The sequence below is a fragment of the Nanorana parkeri genome, unplaced genomic scaffold, assembly GCF_000935625.1.
Source record: "Nanorana parkeri isolate BGI_ZX_2015 unplaced genomic scaffold, ASM93562v1 scaffold37, whole genome shotgun sequence".
Taxonomy (NCBI): Eukaryota; Metazoa; Chordata; class Amphibia; order Anura; family Dicroglossidae; genus Nanorana; species Nanorana parkeri.
Window position 1 is genome coordinate 3091491 of NW_017306305.1, and position 16173 is coordinate 3107663.

The following is a 16173-nucleotide window of genomic DNA, read 5'->3' on the forward strand; positions in this document are numbered from 1 at the left end:
TATAACAGGATAGAAAGTGAAAGAAAATCCCTTAAAAAAACTAACAGCAGTTTTAACCCTATCATACTATATCTAAAATGAATAAAATGGTTTGAATTTAGATATACTTTAAGCAAAATAGTAATTACAGCTACAGTTTAGAATAGATACTACTTTGAAAGTAGTGTAAACATTTTAAAGCTGATGTATATTCTTTTTTGCTTATATATTATTTATTTGAATATTGTGTTTAGGAATACAAACATTACAGTCTTGAAATATTTTATGGTCAAGTAGATACAGTATGAATGTAATGCATATAAATATTAAATATTTACCCTTTCAGCCAGCAGAGTGCAAGATTCTAGATAGTTGGTGTATAGCAGTGCTGGAAATTCAGAACAGGATATCAGGATCCCAGATTACACATACATACATTCACAGCTAAATGCAAGAAGTGTGCTCTTTTATTGGAATTCTCTTATTGGAAATGCCAGGATACTCTGTACAAACTAAAGCTAGAGAGCACCTTTGCAAATGTAAAAGGAAATCACCAGTGTTTCCCTTTAAAAATTCAACATTTAACCCTTAATTTAGCACATATATGGAGAATTGAAAGCCTAAGCCTCGAGACTAATTGGTGTTTTTAATGGGAGCAGAGTTTATTGATACATGAAAAAGGAAAATAAGAGGCCAAGTGATTCTTAGCTATTGTCGCGCCATAAGCATTACAGATATGGATGCAATTATCTTATAACTTGCAAATACCACAGATAGAAAGACAAATGCCTCTAGGAAAAATGTATCTTCTAGAAAGACAGTTCCATTTTTTTTATCTTGAAGGCAGAACTGATTACAGCTCAGTTTGTCAGAAGAAAGAATGCTTATATTGTTATTGATATAACATCATCTTTTTCTACAGGGTACTCATTATTTTATGTACTAGCATTGTTAAATTTTGTGATCTATGTTATCTTTAGTGCTTAAATAATAATTGTAAATGCAGAATGCTTAAATTTCTACTATTATTGTACAGGTATAGGTTTTAAGCTTACATTTAAAAATACAATAATCATATATTTATGTAATATGGCATTTAATAAGATGCAGATATACATATGATCACATCCCATCAGTTTGCCAGGATTAAGGATATTTAAAGCCCAAATCCAGCCAAAACATTTCATTTTATTTTAAATAGAGAAGGGAAGAATTTGAGCCCCTGTCAGGCCATTGCTCCATTTGCTGACCTTGTAATCAGGGTAAACAAGGCATTTAAAGCTAAAATGTAATCGGCTTATATTTTGTCAAAAAAAAAACCCTACCCCCCAAAAAAACTTAAATTAAATGTTTGAATAAAATCTTTACCTACCTTTTATTAGACCAAGTAATATCATTACTGTCTCTGCACTTCTCTATGCAAAGCAGGCAGGTCATGGCTGGTGGGAGGGACTGACAAAATAACTTGATGGGTAGACGTCAGTCTGAAGGAGTGAGGGTCCCTAAGCAGGCTGCATTTGAATGTTCCAATATGTGATGCTGAACCTTTATGATTTAAAAAACAGCAATCCAACGAATGAAAAGGGGAGGCCAAGAACATTAAGGACAGTGAGGAAAGCTAGATGATGCTGGATGTTCTCCAGCCAGGAAACAAGGATGGTTTCTCTGACCTGTGGCAGTATGTAATGCACAATGTGAGAAATTCACAGTGTGCTGTGAAACTAGAGTAAGCACTTCCAGTACAGGAGAGAAGCATGTGCAACTGTGCAAGACTGAAGGGAAGGCTGGAGTTCAGCTTTAATCATTTTTATCTTACAGTGTTTTGGTGCTAGTTTTAAAGTACATAATCTTGTATTGTATACTCTTGTAGTCATGGCATTGAAACTGTCCTTTGTGTTGTAAGAAAAATACAATCTTTCCTTCCTAACAACTGACTTTTAATGTAACATAACTAACTATTTCTGTTAAAAATACCTTTTATTAAATCTGAGAAGCAGAATAATGTAACATACTGTAGTTGTTAATTCATACCGTGTTCCCTTTTTGTCTACCCTTCTTTGTTTCAAAAGAGGATTCAACAAAGTTAATCACTGTGATTGTCTTTACCCCAAATAAAAGTGTTTGCTGCCTCACACTGCAAGGATAAGTCAATCCAACTGATAGAACCAGCCCTGCTTACCCGTTCTTTTGTCTCTCAGCATGTGGTGTGCTCAGTTCAAGAAGTTACAGGTGATCGTAAAGCACAACAAATTTTCTAACAATCCTATGATTCCTCTGTCAGTCCCACCCTACCCGCGTTACATCAAGTATCAAGTGACTACATCAGGGGAATAACAGAGGAAGTGGATCTCAAAACTAAATACTTCACTATTACCATACTAACTGTGTAAACAATGGGAGCTCTGTTTAGCACACCATAGCGGTTGATAAATATCACCTCCGACTCAAGCTGATGGCCATGCAAGACCAAAAACTGATATATGTAGAACTAGTTAAAATCATATAAATTCATATATACTGTATATACAGACAATGACGCCAAACAACTCAAATTCATGGAAATAATAAAACCACATTGCAAGTGTTAATAAATGGACGATGAATCCCATATGATGTAATAAATATACAATATGTCTGATGTTTAAATAAAATACATAGATAAAGTAGTAATAATCTCATCACCCCCACTTCAAATCTTTAATAAATACTGAATGAATATGGAAGATACAAAGGAAATATAAAAGAGGAATATAAAAGGACCTTTTTAGATCTGAGATAAAGCAGCTGAGGTTAAATTCTACATTTAACCCTTTGGGTACCATCGTATCTGCCCTGTAAATCCATTCAGATTCTTTTTTGCTAACTCTCTCCTCCAATTTCTTTCTCACCAATGTCTTGTGATTTTCTCTAATCCCCCAAAACTGCAAACCCTCTGGTCTGCCATGTGTTATTTATTCAGATATATTGCATCATATATGTGCATATAATCTATTATTAAACCAGACGTATCCAACACTGCCCTATTATACTAAAGCGTGAGAACGAGAGCTGGAACACGCATTAACAGAGAATGAGTGGAAGAAGATCTTCTACCTAACCTTTAAATCAAGTATCTCAGCCTTTACCCAGGAAAGAAATTTTAAAGTATTAACAAGTATAGATGTCCACTTAACTTACATAAGATCAACCCTAAAAAGTCCAAGCTATGTTGGAGGTGTTCCGGGGAAGATGGGACGATGTTACATATTTGGTGGTCGTGCCAGTCGATAAGAACTTACTGGAAAGCAATCCTGGAGATTGCTCAAGAGCTGATGGGTCTTCATGGCCTGGAGACACCTGAGGTTGCACTGTTGTCTCTACACCATGGCTCGTTCACCGCAGTGAAAAAAGGTCTTCTATGTCCGATCCTTGCAGCTGCAAGAGCAGTAATACCAAGACACTGGAAGTCAATTAGCCCCCCTCAGATATCAGAATGGGTGGAAGAACTTAATAATGTCATGCGATTTGAAGAACTCACATCTCGTTTACATAATAGATATACACCATTTAGGGAGAGGTGGAGCCCCTGGAGGGACTATACGAGTTCATCAGAGATCCTTAGATACTTATAAGGACTAGGAGGAGGAGGGTGAAAGAAGAGGAAGTAGAAGGGGGAAGGAGTGGGAACGTAAAAGGGAAGGAAAAGGGGAAATACTATATCTAGACTTCGGTCTACCAAGTAAACTCTCTGCTGACTTAACTCCCTTTTTATCAAATTTATCAAACTATCGAATATATCTATAATGCCCTTGTGGATGTCAAAGTATGATTGAGTTGGGGGGGGAGGTGGGGGGGGGCGAGGAAGAAAGGTATAAATTATATGTCTTGTCTATATGTTATATGGTAGTAATTATGTAGAGGAAATGGTATGACTGGGACAATAAATTCTATATGTATCATGTTAAAGGGGTTCTAAACCCTCTGTTTTTTTGCCTATATCTACTGCTAGCAAGCAGTAGATATAGGCAAGAAGTTTAAAAAAAAAACCCGCTTTAACTGGTTTTAAACTTACCTCGTTATTGCTGCTCGCTCCCGCGCTGAGAATCAGGAAGTGATCGTACGGCCGCAAAGGATCTTGGGGCGGGCACATGCGCAGTTCCGATTCTCGGCCGGGAGACGAGCAGAGACGCAAGGTAAGTTTATGGACGCGTGCACCCGCCTGCAGACACCGCTGGATCGGAGAGACAGAGCAGTCAGCGCTGGATCGGAGTGACGCCGCACCGCTGGAGGGACACATGAAAACATGGGGAAAGAAGAGGAAGATCAGAATAAGAGACATCATTTGAGGTAAGTGCTAACATTTACATGGGGGGAGGGGAAAAAAATTTGGCTTTAATGTCACTTTAAGTGTTGAGTGTATTAATTGTTTCTGTTGATATTTTTGTGATTTGTGAAATGTGAAATCAATAAATAAATATTTAATGCATATATGTGCATGTGCACGTACACAAATAAGCTACTTTTGTGTTAATAGTTAAGTATGAATGAATATATTTGTTTAATTTTTATAACTGAGTTTAGCGTCACTTTAATAATTAGGAAAATAAAACTAAAAAAATCAGTAAAATAATAGTTAATTTGAGATGGGAAAGAATTAGTTATTTAAAGCCAAGTAGGGTGAAGTAAGGGTTAATAATGGATTAAATAGGAACACATTTTGTTTTTAAATATTTATTTAACTTGTCAGGTTTTTTTTAACTGTCATCATATGCAGATCAAAGCCCATCCCTTTGAATTGCAGATTAATAAAATAGTGTAGAACAAATGTGACAATGTTACTTTGTATATCTCTATCTTATGTTTGAACAGTGTTTATAAACACAGTGTCAGTCAGTCTGTGATTTAACAGCTATAACAGCTACTGAATTTATAAAACTCTCAATCAGTATGGATGAAATTATATGTACATTGGTGGAAAATTAGCTGCACTATCGGATCCAGAGGGTAGTAATAAATGGTTTATTTTCTAATTGGGCAAAAGTGGTGAGTGGGGTGCCCCAGGGTTCAGTCTTGGGACCAATCCTTTTTATTTTATTCATAAACAACATAGAGATTTGAATAAATATCTGAAAAAAATAAGTCAAGGCAATTGGACTTGCTGCATTTTGCTTGAAGATGTTTCACTGGTCATCCAACCAGTTTTCTCAATTCAGAATGACTTTCTGAATTGAGAAAGATGGTTGGATGACCAGTGAAGTGTCTTATTTGTTACAGATATACCATGACCTGGATGAATGAGAACCTTCACAGACATTTGAATAAATAGTTCAATCTCAAGGTTTGCAGATGATACTAAACTCTGTAGGGCAGTTAATTCTCAACAACACATACATTCACTACAACAGAGCCTAGATAAAATTGAGGCAAGGGCTGCACGATGGCAGATGCAAGTGAATATGAAAAAATGCAAAGTTATGCACATGGGAGCAAAGAACGTGTGTGCAAACTACTACACAGGGGATGCCCCGCTGGGGAAGTCAGACATGGACAAAGACCTGGGGGTCCTCACAAATCATACATTCAGCAGTAGTATGCAATGCCAAGCAGCAGCCAGCAAAGCAAGCAAGATACTATCCTGCATTAAAAGAGGGATTTTAGTGGGGGATAAAAACATAATGTTATCACTTTGTTAATCACTGGTTCAGCCACACTTTAAGTATGCTGTTCAGTTTTGGTCACCAACCCTCAGGAAAGACGTCCACGAAATCAAGAGAGTTCAGAGAAGGGCTACAAAATTAATAAAGGGGAAATCAAACTTATTCTCGTTAGAAAAGAGGCGCTTATCTGAGTCACGGCACCACCAAAAAAAAAAGAGGCGCTTAAGAAGGGATATCATTTTAATTTTCAACATCATCAATGGGGACCACAATATTTGGAATAAGATGTTTACATCATGAACTATATGACATGAGGCAGAAGAAGAGGTTAGAAGAGAGGATGTTTAATCTTAGACTACACAAGGTTTTTTTTTTACTGTGAGAGTAATACAAATGTGAAATACCCTTCCACAGTCAGTGGTATCCGCTGATAGCATTGATAAATTCAAGAAACCTTTTCATGAGTTTCCTAGTTCAATAAATATTCAAGGATATGGGAACTACTATGAGCCAAGTATATACAGACACACATACATACACACACAAACACACACACACACACACACACATGGGTTGAGCTGGGTGGTCCTGGGTCTTTATTTAACCTTACTTACTATGTAACTATATGTCCTTTTGACAGTCAGGAATAGCCGGCAAGAGGAGGAGGGGGAGCAGCAAAGTGGCAGTAAGACAGGACATATAACACATGTCCTGTGTACAATGTAAGATCATGTATGCTGGATGGTTGCTTAGACCAGACTGTTGCAAATAGGTATGGTTGCAGAGAAGATGCCAGAAGCTGATCACATAATAGCTGACAGTGATCACCTGACAAAACAGTGTTACAAAAACATTGCTTTGTCATAAACATGCATCTCCCTCAACTTCTGGTTGTCAAGAAGTATAAAGACACAGATCCCTGCATCCAAAGTATTCTGACCAGAGTTGTCTCAGCCACATATTGGTCCTTCTGGTCAAGAAGGAGTTAAACAGGACTATACAACAAACCATGTTAAAATTGAGAGCTGAAGGTGTTAACACAATGAACACAAATGCATGTTAAAATACTGGCTATATTATATACAGGGGGAAAGGTGTGCCTGCTATTATTGATTATGTTGGAAATAAAACAAGCTACCCTGTAATTTACTTCACATGATGTATTTGTGAAACACTGCATGATTCATTCTTACACAACCTCCAAACAATACAATATTTATTTTGTCTCCCACTCATATTGGTTTTACATTTAATAATCTCCAACATTTTAAATATTTTTACTTCAGAGCCACTCAGAAAAAAATAGAATTGAGTTGCACTTTATGCTAAAACTTTTATGTCTATTTAAAAATGTTAATTAGGCTCACCACAGCAAAATTACCTGGAAGTTCATCATTGTTTTTATTTATGGAATTCAAAATAGCATGCATGGGATTTATTAGCTCAAACCTACGCTGCAGAAGAAATGGAAAAATAAAAATAACAGCAAATACATGAAGGAAGGAAATAAAAGCAGCTTTTTTAAAATGGAAATTATGTGCAATACAAAAAATTCAAGCCTGCAGCTGTGAGCACTAAATTATATATATTCAAAGATAGTTTTCAGATTGGGCTTTCAGAAGCTGGAGCAGCAAATATGAACTGTATCAGCAGCGCCCCCTTAGTAGGCACTTAGGGAACTCATGAAAATAAAAGTGTTTGTAAGCCCTAACAAAAAACCTTGCTCACTTTCTCTCTTTTTTGGTCTGTTAATTATGCTAGTAGGCTGCTCACTTTGCAAAGGAATTTGCGCTTTGCATGGGAAGTTTCCCTTAGCTTAGTAAATGAGGTGAAGCTCTGCTGACTTTCACTACCCAATCATGTGCAAGCAAAAATACTTTTTTTGTAAATTTTTCTTGCACATGATTGGGTACTTTTTTTATAAAGTGAAATCTCACCACATTCTCCAAGCTAATGCAAACTTCCCTTGCAAAGCGAATAGCCCATTTGTGTGCCTTTAGTAAATGAATCCTTTTGTTTCCAAAAGTAGCAAACCCTGCATAGCCTTAGATGCAGTATGGCAAGTGAGTGTTGTCATCCCAGGACAGAAAGTGTATTACTGGCATGGTCTCCTGGTGAAAATAAAGGAATAAAGCCTAAAAAAGTAAATCTATTACAGCCACCACATCCCCTAATGGGTTTAGATACTATTTAAGGACTGCAAAATAATAGGTCCAGGGTCCTAAAGTATATGGTAGATGGTTGTTATAAAATGTTTTTCTTTTTTTTGCTTTTGGATAGAACGGGGACGTGTTAGACCTTCTGCCAAGTTTTTATTGCTGACTTTGTCCCCCAATGGGGGGATTCGATCCTCTGTTTGTTCTGATGACCATTGCCACTGAGACAGAAAGTACATGGAAATCTTAAATGTTAGTCATAATGACAGCAAGAGCTGAGGGGAGATTTCCCAATGGGGACACATATTCTGGTGACAACTGCCTAAGATGGGAATTCCCTTACCTTTGTGGAGATTTCTCCTCATTTTCTGTTGCATCTCCAAGACAAGAAGTGAAAGTGATTCTCCCTAACAGGACACAGATAACAAGGATTAACCTGATTTAACCATTCACTATTATATTCAAAACTAAAAAATTGGGTTTGGTCTACATATACACTTTAGGGGTTGACGAATAAATCTTCTGCCCAGCCATACACTGGGTGAATACCATTTTACATGGCATTTCCACCTCTAGATGGAGCCAAGAGGCACAGAAATTTCCTATGATCATTGACTTTATCTAGTGGCAAGAATGCCGTGAAATTGTATTCACCCAGTCTATAGCTGGGAAGAAGATTTATAACCCCACCCGTAAGTATCAATCCAGCCTTCAATAGATTTCTATGTCACCATGAATTAATTAACAACCATTATATTCTATAAATGTATATATAGTTTGCAATGTTCTTGGTATATGTCTCTATCCTAAGGCACCTATTTTGTCACAGTAATAAGCAAAGAAAAAGCAAAACAAAATAACCAACTTAACATTGCTGACCATGAACAAACATTTTGAAATAATGAGTATAACAGAAACCTGTTTTGACAAAAATAATTACTGGATAATTAAATTAGAAAGGATAGAAAAGAAAAAAAATGTGGAGGGGTTGTAATGCTTATACAAAATGTATTGATTATGAAACTCAAGCAAATATTAATTGTAGCTAGATTGGAAAACGGTTAAAACTGGTATAATATTTTTATTGCTAGGTGTCCTAGCACTTCTGCTGCTCCTAACTGCTAATGTGGGAAGAAGAGTTAACCCATTCCACTCACTGCAGCACTGTAGCACTCTTAAAATGCAATTCTGCCATGGGATCACCTTCATTTGGTTCAAAAATGGCAAGTTTAATAGGTAACTATGCAAGCAATTATAACTAACCTATCTCACAAAGGTCGCAATTGAAATTTAAAACAACAGTTTTCTTTAATCCATGATTTTGATACAGGGTAGCAGTCTATAGGTCAGCTTTGCATCAATTTGTTTATCTAAAGTGCAGTTCTTCTCAGGGGAATAGCAGTTCTAAACCAATGTCACCTCTAAATTACTGTTTATTGTATAGCTACAAGATTTTAAATGAAACAGGCAATGTGTTTTAGTCCCTGCACAATTACATTTTGGAAAGGTCCAGTGTAAATAATGTAATCCAATTCAGGTTCCTTTGTGTTTCTTTAGTTATTTGACCTAGACAGAGATGTTCTGTAAAGTAATTTATTTTACATAGAATAAAAGAACATTCTAAAAAAAGTTGTTGGTCCAGTCTTTTAAATTTCATAGTACTGGCGCTAGAACGGAATCCCTACAGTTGTATAATTACTTAATTTATTTATGTATCGCTAGTGCTAAAAAGTATTGAGCATGCCTGGGCTGTTATTGTAGCCATAGCATTTTATATTATTAATAACCAAAATCTACATTTTAGAAGATTAGTTTAGTGCATTGATAGAAAGGTACACTTTTTACTAATGGTGTTTTATTAAATTAGGCATATTTATCAATATTAAATTCAGTCTGTCACTTTGCCATGCATGTTAGCATGTCTCAAGCACCTTTTATGACATTTTTTTACTCTGCCCATTTTATCTATTTTCTTCAAATCATGGAGCATTTGTATTTTTGGACAATTTGGGTGGCCTGTTTGGTTGGATGTTAAAGAGTAATTCCACTTTTGTTGAGAAATAAATTAATCCTCTTTGGGTGATCATCGTACATTGCAAGGATTTCAACAAACTTTGTTGCAGTTTCCTACCTCTTTCTATTCTGAAGAAATAGCTGTTTGTTGCAGTATGTCCTTTCCAAACTGATTCCTGAATGGGAGGGTTCTTTACAACCCGCTGGTTGGCTTCCTGTGTTCTAATAGGGAAAGGTGCAGTGTCTGCATTCCTTTAGTAGTAATTAGCCCTTAGGGAGTATCTCAGCAAAAGTGAAATTCCTATTGCAAGGGATGCAAACAAATCCTTCTTGTTAAACTCATTAATTCACAACTTCAGGGGACATTGTTTTTTGTGGAAACTCACATACAGTATCAAAGTAGTCACAGGCACACCGAGATCCAACATGTAAAACATCTTTAATTAGATGTTAAACACCAGTGGACAGCAATGTTTCAGAACCATTAAATGTCCCTTCATCAGGCATACATAGTGGCATATAAATCAAAGTGCAGCAATATATACAGTGACAAGCCCTCAAAAGTGAGGTTCCTGCAGTGAAACAGAAATAAGTTATTAACCTAATACTTAAACATTCTCTTAGAATATGAGATGCAGTTAAATACTCGGGTAAATTAGCCTCTCCCCATTTGCCTGTAGCAACAATTATAAATAATCCACTTTTTCTCCCTGAGTGTGAGGAACCATCTAGGTTCCAAGCTTGGAAGCAAGCTGGATTGTGCCGAATTCAAGGTTTTTTATCGCAATCCGGGATTATGACTTTTCACTCATAAAAGTCATAATCCCGGCTAAATATAAAATGCCCCAGTCTTAAGTGTTTTGTTATTTACAGATAAAGAGTTTTATTCTTTCAATTTTGTCTACCAACTGTTGGGCTACCAACTGAGTTGACAAAGTTTGAGCAATATTGCCTGTAGGATCCTCATTGCAGCGAAACACTTTCCATTTTTGATAAGTTCCTCAAGGAGAGTAATGATCTTTAGCCATTACATTATTTGGCAATGTGGGAGAAGAAGTTGGGTAAACAGCTAGAGGACAGAGAATGGGTTCTGATCTGGGATATGATTGCTCACTGTTTGATTAATACTTCAGCTACTGAAGCTAATTATAAGTTATTGTTCACTGGTATATGGTTCCTCTCAGATTGACTACATTTGTAAACGATTCTTCCCCTGAATGCCTTTGAGGGTGTAAATAACTGGGCTCAGTGGTACATGTATGGCGGAGCTGTCCCAAGATCAATCGGTTTTGGGCTGGGATTTATCAATTGATATCTATGTTTTGGGAAAGAGGATACGGAGAGACCCTTGGGAAGCGTTCTTAAATCAATTTCAATTAGTAACATATATGTATGGTGGCAAAACAAGTATTGGCAAGGTCGTGGAAATCTTCTATTCCAACTGTACAACAGGTTAAATGGAAAGTTTCTTGGTTTTTGATGAATGAGAAATTATTGGTGATATTAAATGATACAGTATCAAAATTTAAGCAAATGTGGTCACCATGGATTGAAAATTATATGTCCTCTGACTTTGATATATCTTCATTAGATCATTAGATGATGCCACTGACAGTCCTGAGAATATAGGAAAAGGGGGATTTGTTTTTTTGGCTTTTTTCTCTTTCTTTTTCCTTTTGTTAAGTTGTTGCTTTGGGGGGGGGGGGGGTAGGTCGCTTTACAAGGAATGCATTGCTAGATTCCTATTGGCTATTTCAATTTGCAATAGCCAATAGCAAACTAGCTATTGTACCCGCTATTGTAGGGCGCTTCCAATCTAGCAATGCAGAATGCTTCCAATCTAGCAATGCAGAACGCTTCCAATCTAGCAATGCAGAACGCTTCCAATCTAGCAATGCAGAACGCTTCCAATCTAGCAATGCATTCCTGTGGTGACATTTAAAAAAAAAAATTTTGATGGCAGCAGAACTGCCGGCCAATGGTGAAATGTTTTTTTTCTATTCTGGCACGGCTCCGTGTCAGAAAAAAAAAGAGAAAGCAGTGTTTCTCTCCTTGGCGGCCGGGAGCGGGAGACTCCTGGAGCGCCCGGCAGAGTTAGGCTGTCTGGAGATCAGTGTCCCTGGTTAGCTGGTAACCAGGGACGCTGATCTCTCTGCAAGTGGCCGGAGCCAGCCATGGCTCAGCTCGGCCAAGTTCGGGAGCTGTACGGGCTATAGTGAATAGCCCGTACAGCAGGGGTCCTGGGGCCGAAGCTAGCCGAAGGATCAGCCGAAGCAGCTTAGTGAATAGACCCCTAAGTGACAATAGTGAGATTGTGGGATGAGTTTAATTGTATTAATCGATATGATGGTTCTAATTAGAGGTAGTGTTTCTTTTTGAATTTTTTTTCCTGTTAGTCTGAATTTGTTTAAATATGTGTTTTGTTTTGGAAGGACAGCTCAAGATTGTTTCCCATTATGTAGTGAGTTCTGGCACTATACTGCAGTCCTCCCAGTACAAAATCAATCAGTGGAGCTGCAAGCAAGATTTTATGTATGTTACCTGTTCACTCAGCAGCTGAAAGATATTAGCAAAATGCATGTCGCTCAAGTTTAGGACTTCAGAAAAAGTGGTATTAAATACTTAGACTTGGAATACTTGAAATTATCTTTATAACTTACCCAGCTAATAGTATAGTGCATGGTAGCATATTCATCGAAGTTGGGGTATAACTTCATGTTCTGGCAAGGTGATCATACACAAGTTACCATTAGTTAATGTGGGCTCTGTCAAGGGAGCCTATTTATTTTGAATATGCTGGCAGCATACCTTAACACATGGAAAACTGTACATGATTCTTTTTTTTAAAATGAGTATATTGCCGCCACTATATTATTCACCCAAAAGGGTGTCCAAACATTTGCAGATTTCTTATGTGGTGTTGTATTTGTTTCCAGTCTTTTCAATTCCGCAATATTAATTGTACACTTGCAGAAACATGGCTATGTACTAATCAATTTTCACTGAGACGATCAATACTATGATTTTACCAGGCTGGCCAAAATGTTACCTTGTATACAGAGACAAACAAACCAATACATTATTTTGCATGCAAAAGAGCAATATATTTATGCTTATAATATTTTTCTTGATTTACAACTCTTATTAACATTTTGCTATTTTGCAGCACATAAGTAGTCGAAGGCACAAAGACAGAGCAGCTGGGAAGCCACCAAAACCTAAATATAGTCCCTATGCATGTCGCTCAAGTTTAGGACTTCAGAAAAAGTGGTAGTAAATACTTGGACTTGGAATACTTGAAATTATCTTTATAACTTATCCAGCTAATAGTATAGTGCATGGTAGCATATTCATCGAAGTTGGGGTATAACTTCATGTTCTGGCAAGGTGATCATACACAAGTTACCATTAGTTAATGTGGGCTCTGTCAAGGGAGCCTATTTATTTTGAATATGCTGGCAGCATACCTTAATACATGTAAAATTGTACATGATTCTTTTTTTTTAAATGAGTATATTGCCGCCACTATATTATTCACCCAAAAGTGTGTCCAAACATTTGCAGATTTCTTATGTGGTGTTGTATTTGTTTCCAGTCTTTTCAATTCCGCAATATTAATTGTACACTTGCAGAAACATGGCTATGTACTAATCAATTTTCACTGAGACGATCAATACTATGATTTTACCAGGCTGGCCAAAATGTTACCTTGTATACAGAGACAAACAAACCAATACATTATTTTGCATGCAAAAGAGCAATATATTTATGCTTATAATATTTTTCTTGATTTACAACTCTTATTAACATTTTGCTATTTTGCAGCACATAAGTAGTCGAAGGCACAAAGACAGAGCAGCTGGGAAGCCACCAAAACCTAAATATAGTCCCTACAATAAAGTACAGAAGACAGCCACTCCAGCTGTGGTAAGTTGACTATGTTTTGTGTATACAATTTAGAAAAAGAACATTCTTTATGGTTGAGGTAGTTACATAACACATACAATGTATTTGAAATCCGAAAATAATTAATTCATGAAAAAATAAAAGTTTTGGTTGATCTCCAGTGCCTCACACCTACCTGTTGGATGGAAACAAAATTGGGCTGATTTACTAAAAGAGTTGAGAATGTTCATTAAAAAAGTGTGAATATTTACTTCAATTACCCAATCATGTGGAATGCATGAGTGGGTGTTCAAAGTGAAAATGAATTTGTTTTCTATTTATTTGGATATCTGAAGTGAATATTCACACAATTTACAGATTCTCAATTCTTTAAGTAAATATTTTAGTAAATCAGCCTTGATATATCTAGAGTGCTGGCTGAAGAGCAGTAACATAAAATGTAAGGTACAATAAACATGGGATTGTTACAGGAAACAAATATGCCTCAACCTCCACTTGTAATTAACTAAAAATAATTGATTTTATCATTTCTAAAATATAAATTGTGAGATTTTTAACAATAGCCTTAAAAACACGATAATTTAGCTTTAAGTTGTACCGTTATAACTGGTCTCCCTTCCAGAGGCCTTACATAAACGGCTGGATTGGAGCCTTGTAGATGCGGGTGGGCGTTTTAAAATTTCCTTTCCCGCCCTCACTCATGCGTGCCACCCAGAGCGTGCATGAGTGGGAAAACTATCTAAAATGTAAACAGCCAGCAATAGCTGTTTAAATATGAGCGTTTGTATTTTGTGAGTGTGCGTCCCCCGTCACCTTTTGGCGGTCCTGGGATCTGCCGTGCCCACAGCGGGCCGGGGCCAACACGGTGGCTCTGTCACTGGAGATCAGTCCACTATCTCCCTCCAATCAAAATTCTTTGAATGTGGGAAGTGATGTGTATTACATCACTTCCGCAATCAGCTGTCATTCCCGGCTACAGAAGCCAGGGAGAAGCTGGTGAAGCAGATCTCTGCTTCATTTGCTTTTCTGGGGGTCCCTAGGTGACATTAAAGACTCCTGATGTCTCTATAAAGAAGACCTGCCACATAAATTGACTTTCACATAAGAGCTTCTTAGCCCCCTGAGTGATAGCAATAAAGTTAAGTGTAAAAAAAGTTTTACAAAATTAAAAAAGCATAAAAAAAATAAAAGCACATAAAAAACACAATAAAAAATGTAAAATACACATATACACATCTGATGTCTCCATAAAGAGGACCTGGTATTTGGAATTGACTATCACATAAGGTGTTTCTTAGCCCCCTGTGTGATAGCAATAAAGTTAAGTGTGAAAAAAAGTTTACAAACAATTAAAGCATCAAAAAATAAAGAGGCTTAAAAAAATAGTAAATAAAAAGAAAAAGAATGTAAAATAACACAATTTGAAAAAAAAGTCCCCTACCTCCCACATACACACGCAAACATGTGTCGGGTGCGCCTGCGTGCGGAAACAGCGATTGCGGCCATTGCGCCACACATGTTACATATCACCGTGAATGGCAGAGCCTGAGCAATAATTCTAGGGCCATTAATCACAGATAACCCTAAATTGATGAGCAGTAAAAGCTTTTAAAGAGTCCCCAATGGCCAATTTTTGGTATGGTAGTTTTGTGTGATTTTGCGTGCACACGCAATTTTAAAGCTTGACATGTTTGGTGTCTATTTACCCAATGTGACCCCGTGTTTATATTTTACCAAAAGATTGGGGTGATAATAAATGTTTTATAACATAAAGTAGGGAAACAGTTTTTTTCAAAATTTTCAGTACTTTTTTTTGTAATATAGTAAAAAATAAAACCCCCAGTAGTGATTAAATACAACCAAAAGAAAGCTCTATGTGTCCCCAAAAAATGTTATAGTACTGCAGTGCTGAATACTGAAAAATGGCCTGGACAAGTAGGGGGTTTAACACCCTGGTCTTCAAGTGGTTAATTACTGTGCTATAAAAAATGTGAGCATATCATCAGATTCAAACTGTATAACTTTGTTGCATATACATTGTAATACATTTTGCATAAATTCTCTAGATCTACTAACCATCTAGTTATAATAAGTATGTTGTATTTGTGATCAAAAGGCAAAGCTGATTTTTATCCAGTCATCTATATTTTACTCCCTTTATATATGTTGGTAGGTATTATTACCTATTGCATCCATGAGCTTTTATCCCATTCAGTTCAAGTATGTTCTATTTTTTGATTATAATATAGCAGACGTTACTTATATTTCCGTCTGCTTTCAAAATAAGATTTAGTAAACAGTAGTTAGGCTTTTATAATTGCTTGTAGGCTTGTTTTTTCTCTCCAAATTACCAAATCCTTTGATAAAAATTATTATCTTAAAAGAACATCTTTTGAACATTTTTAATCATCAAATGAAAGTATCTACAGCTATTAAAACATGCTGCATACAAGAATAGATTTTTGTCCTCAAGGGTGTTTCAC

General features: G+C 36.6%; 1 protein-coding gene across 1 annotated transcript in view; it reads left to right on the forward strand.

Moving 5' to 3' along the window:
* The window catches only part of ZNF385D (zinc finger protein 385D), a 279849-nt gene that overhangs the window by 259804 nt on the left and 3872 nt on the right, over positions 1-16173 (forward strand). The window contains exon 7 of the mRNA XM_018570233.1: positions 13610-13711. Coding sequence (XP_018425735.1) covers positions 13610-13711 — 102 coding nt within the window. The remainder of the gene's footprint in view (positions 1-13609; positions 13712-16173) is intronic.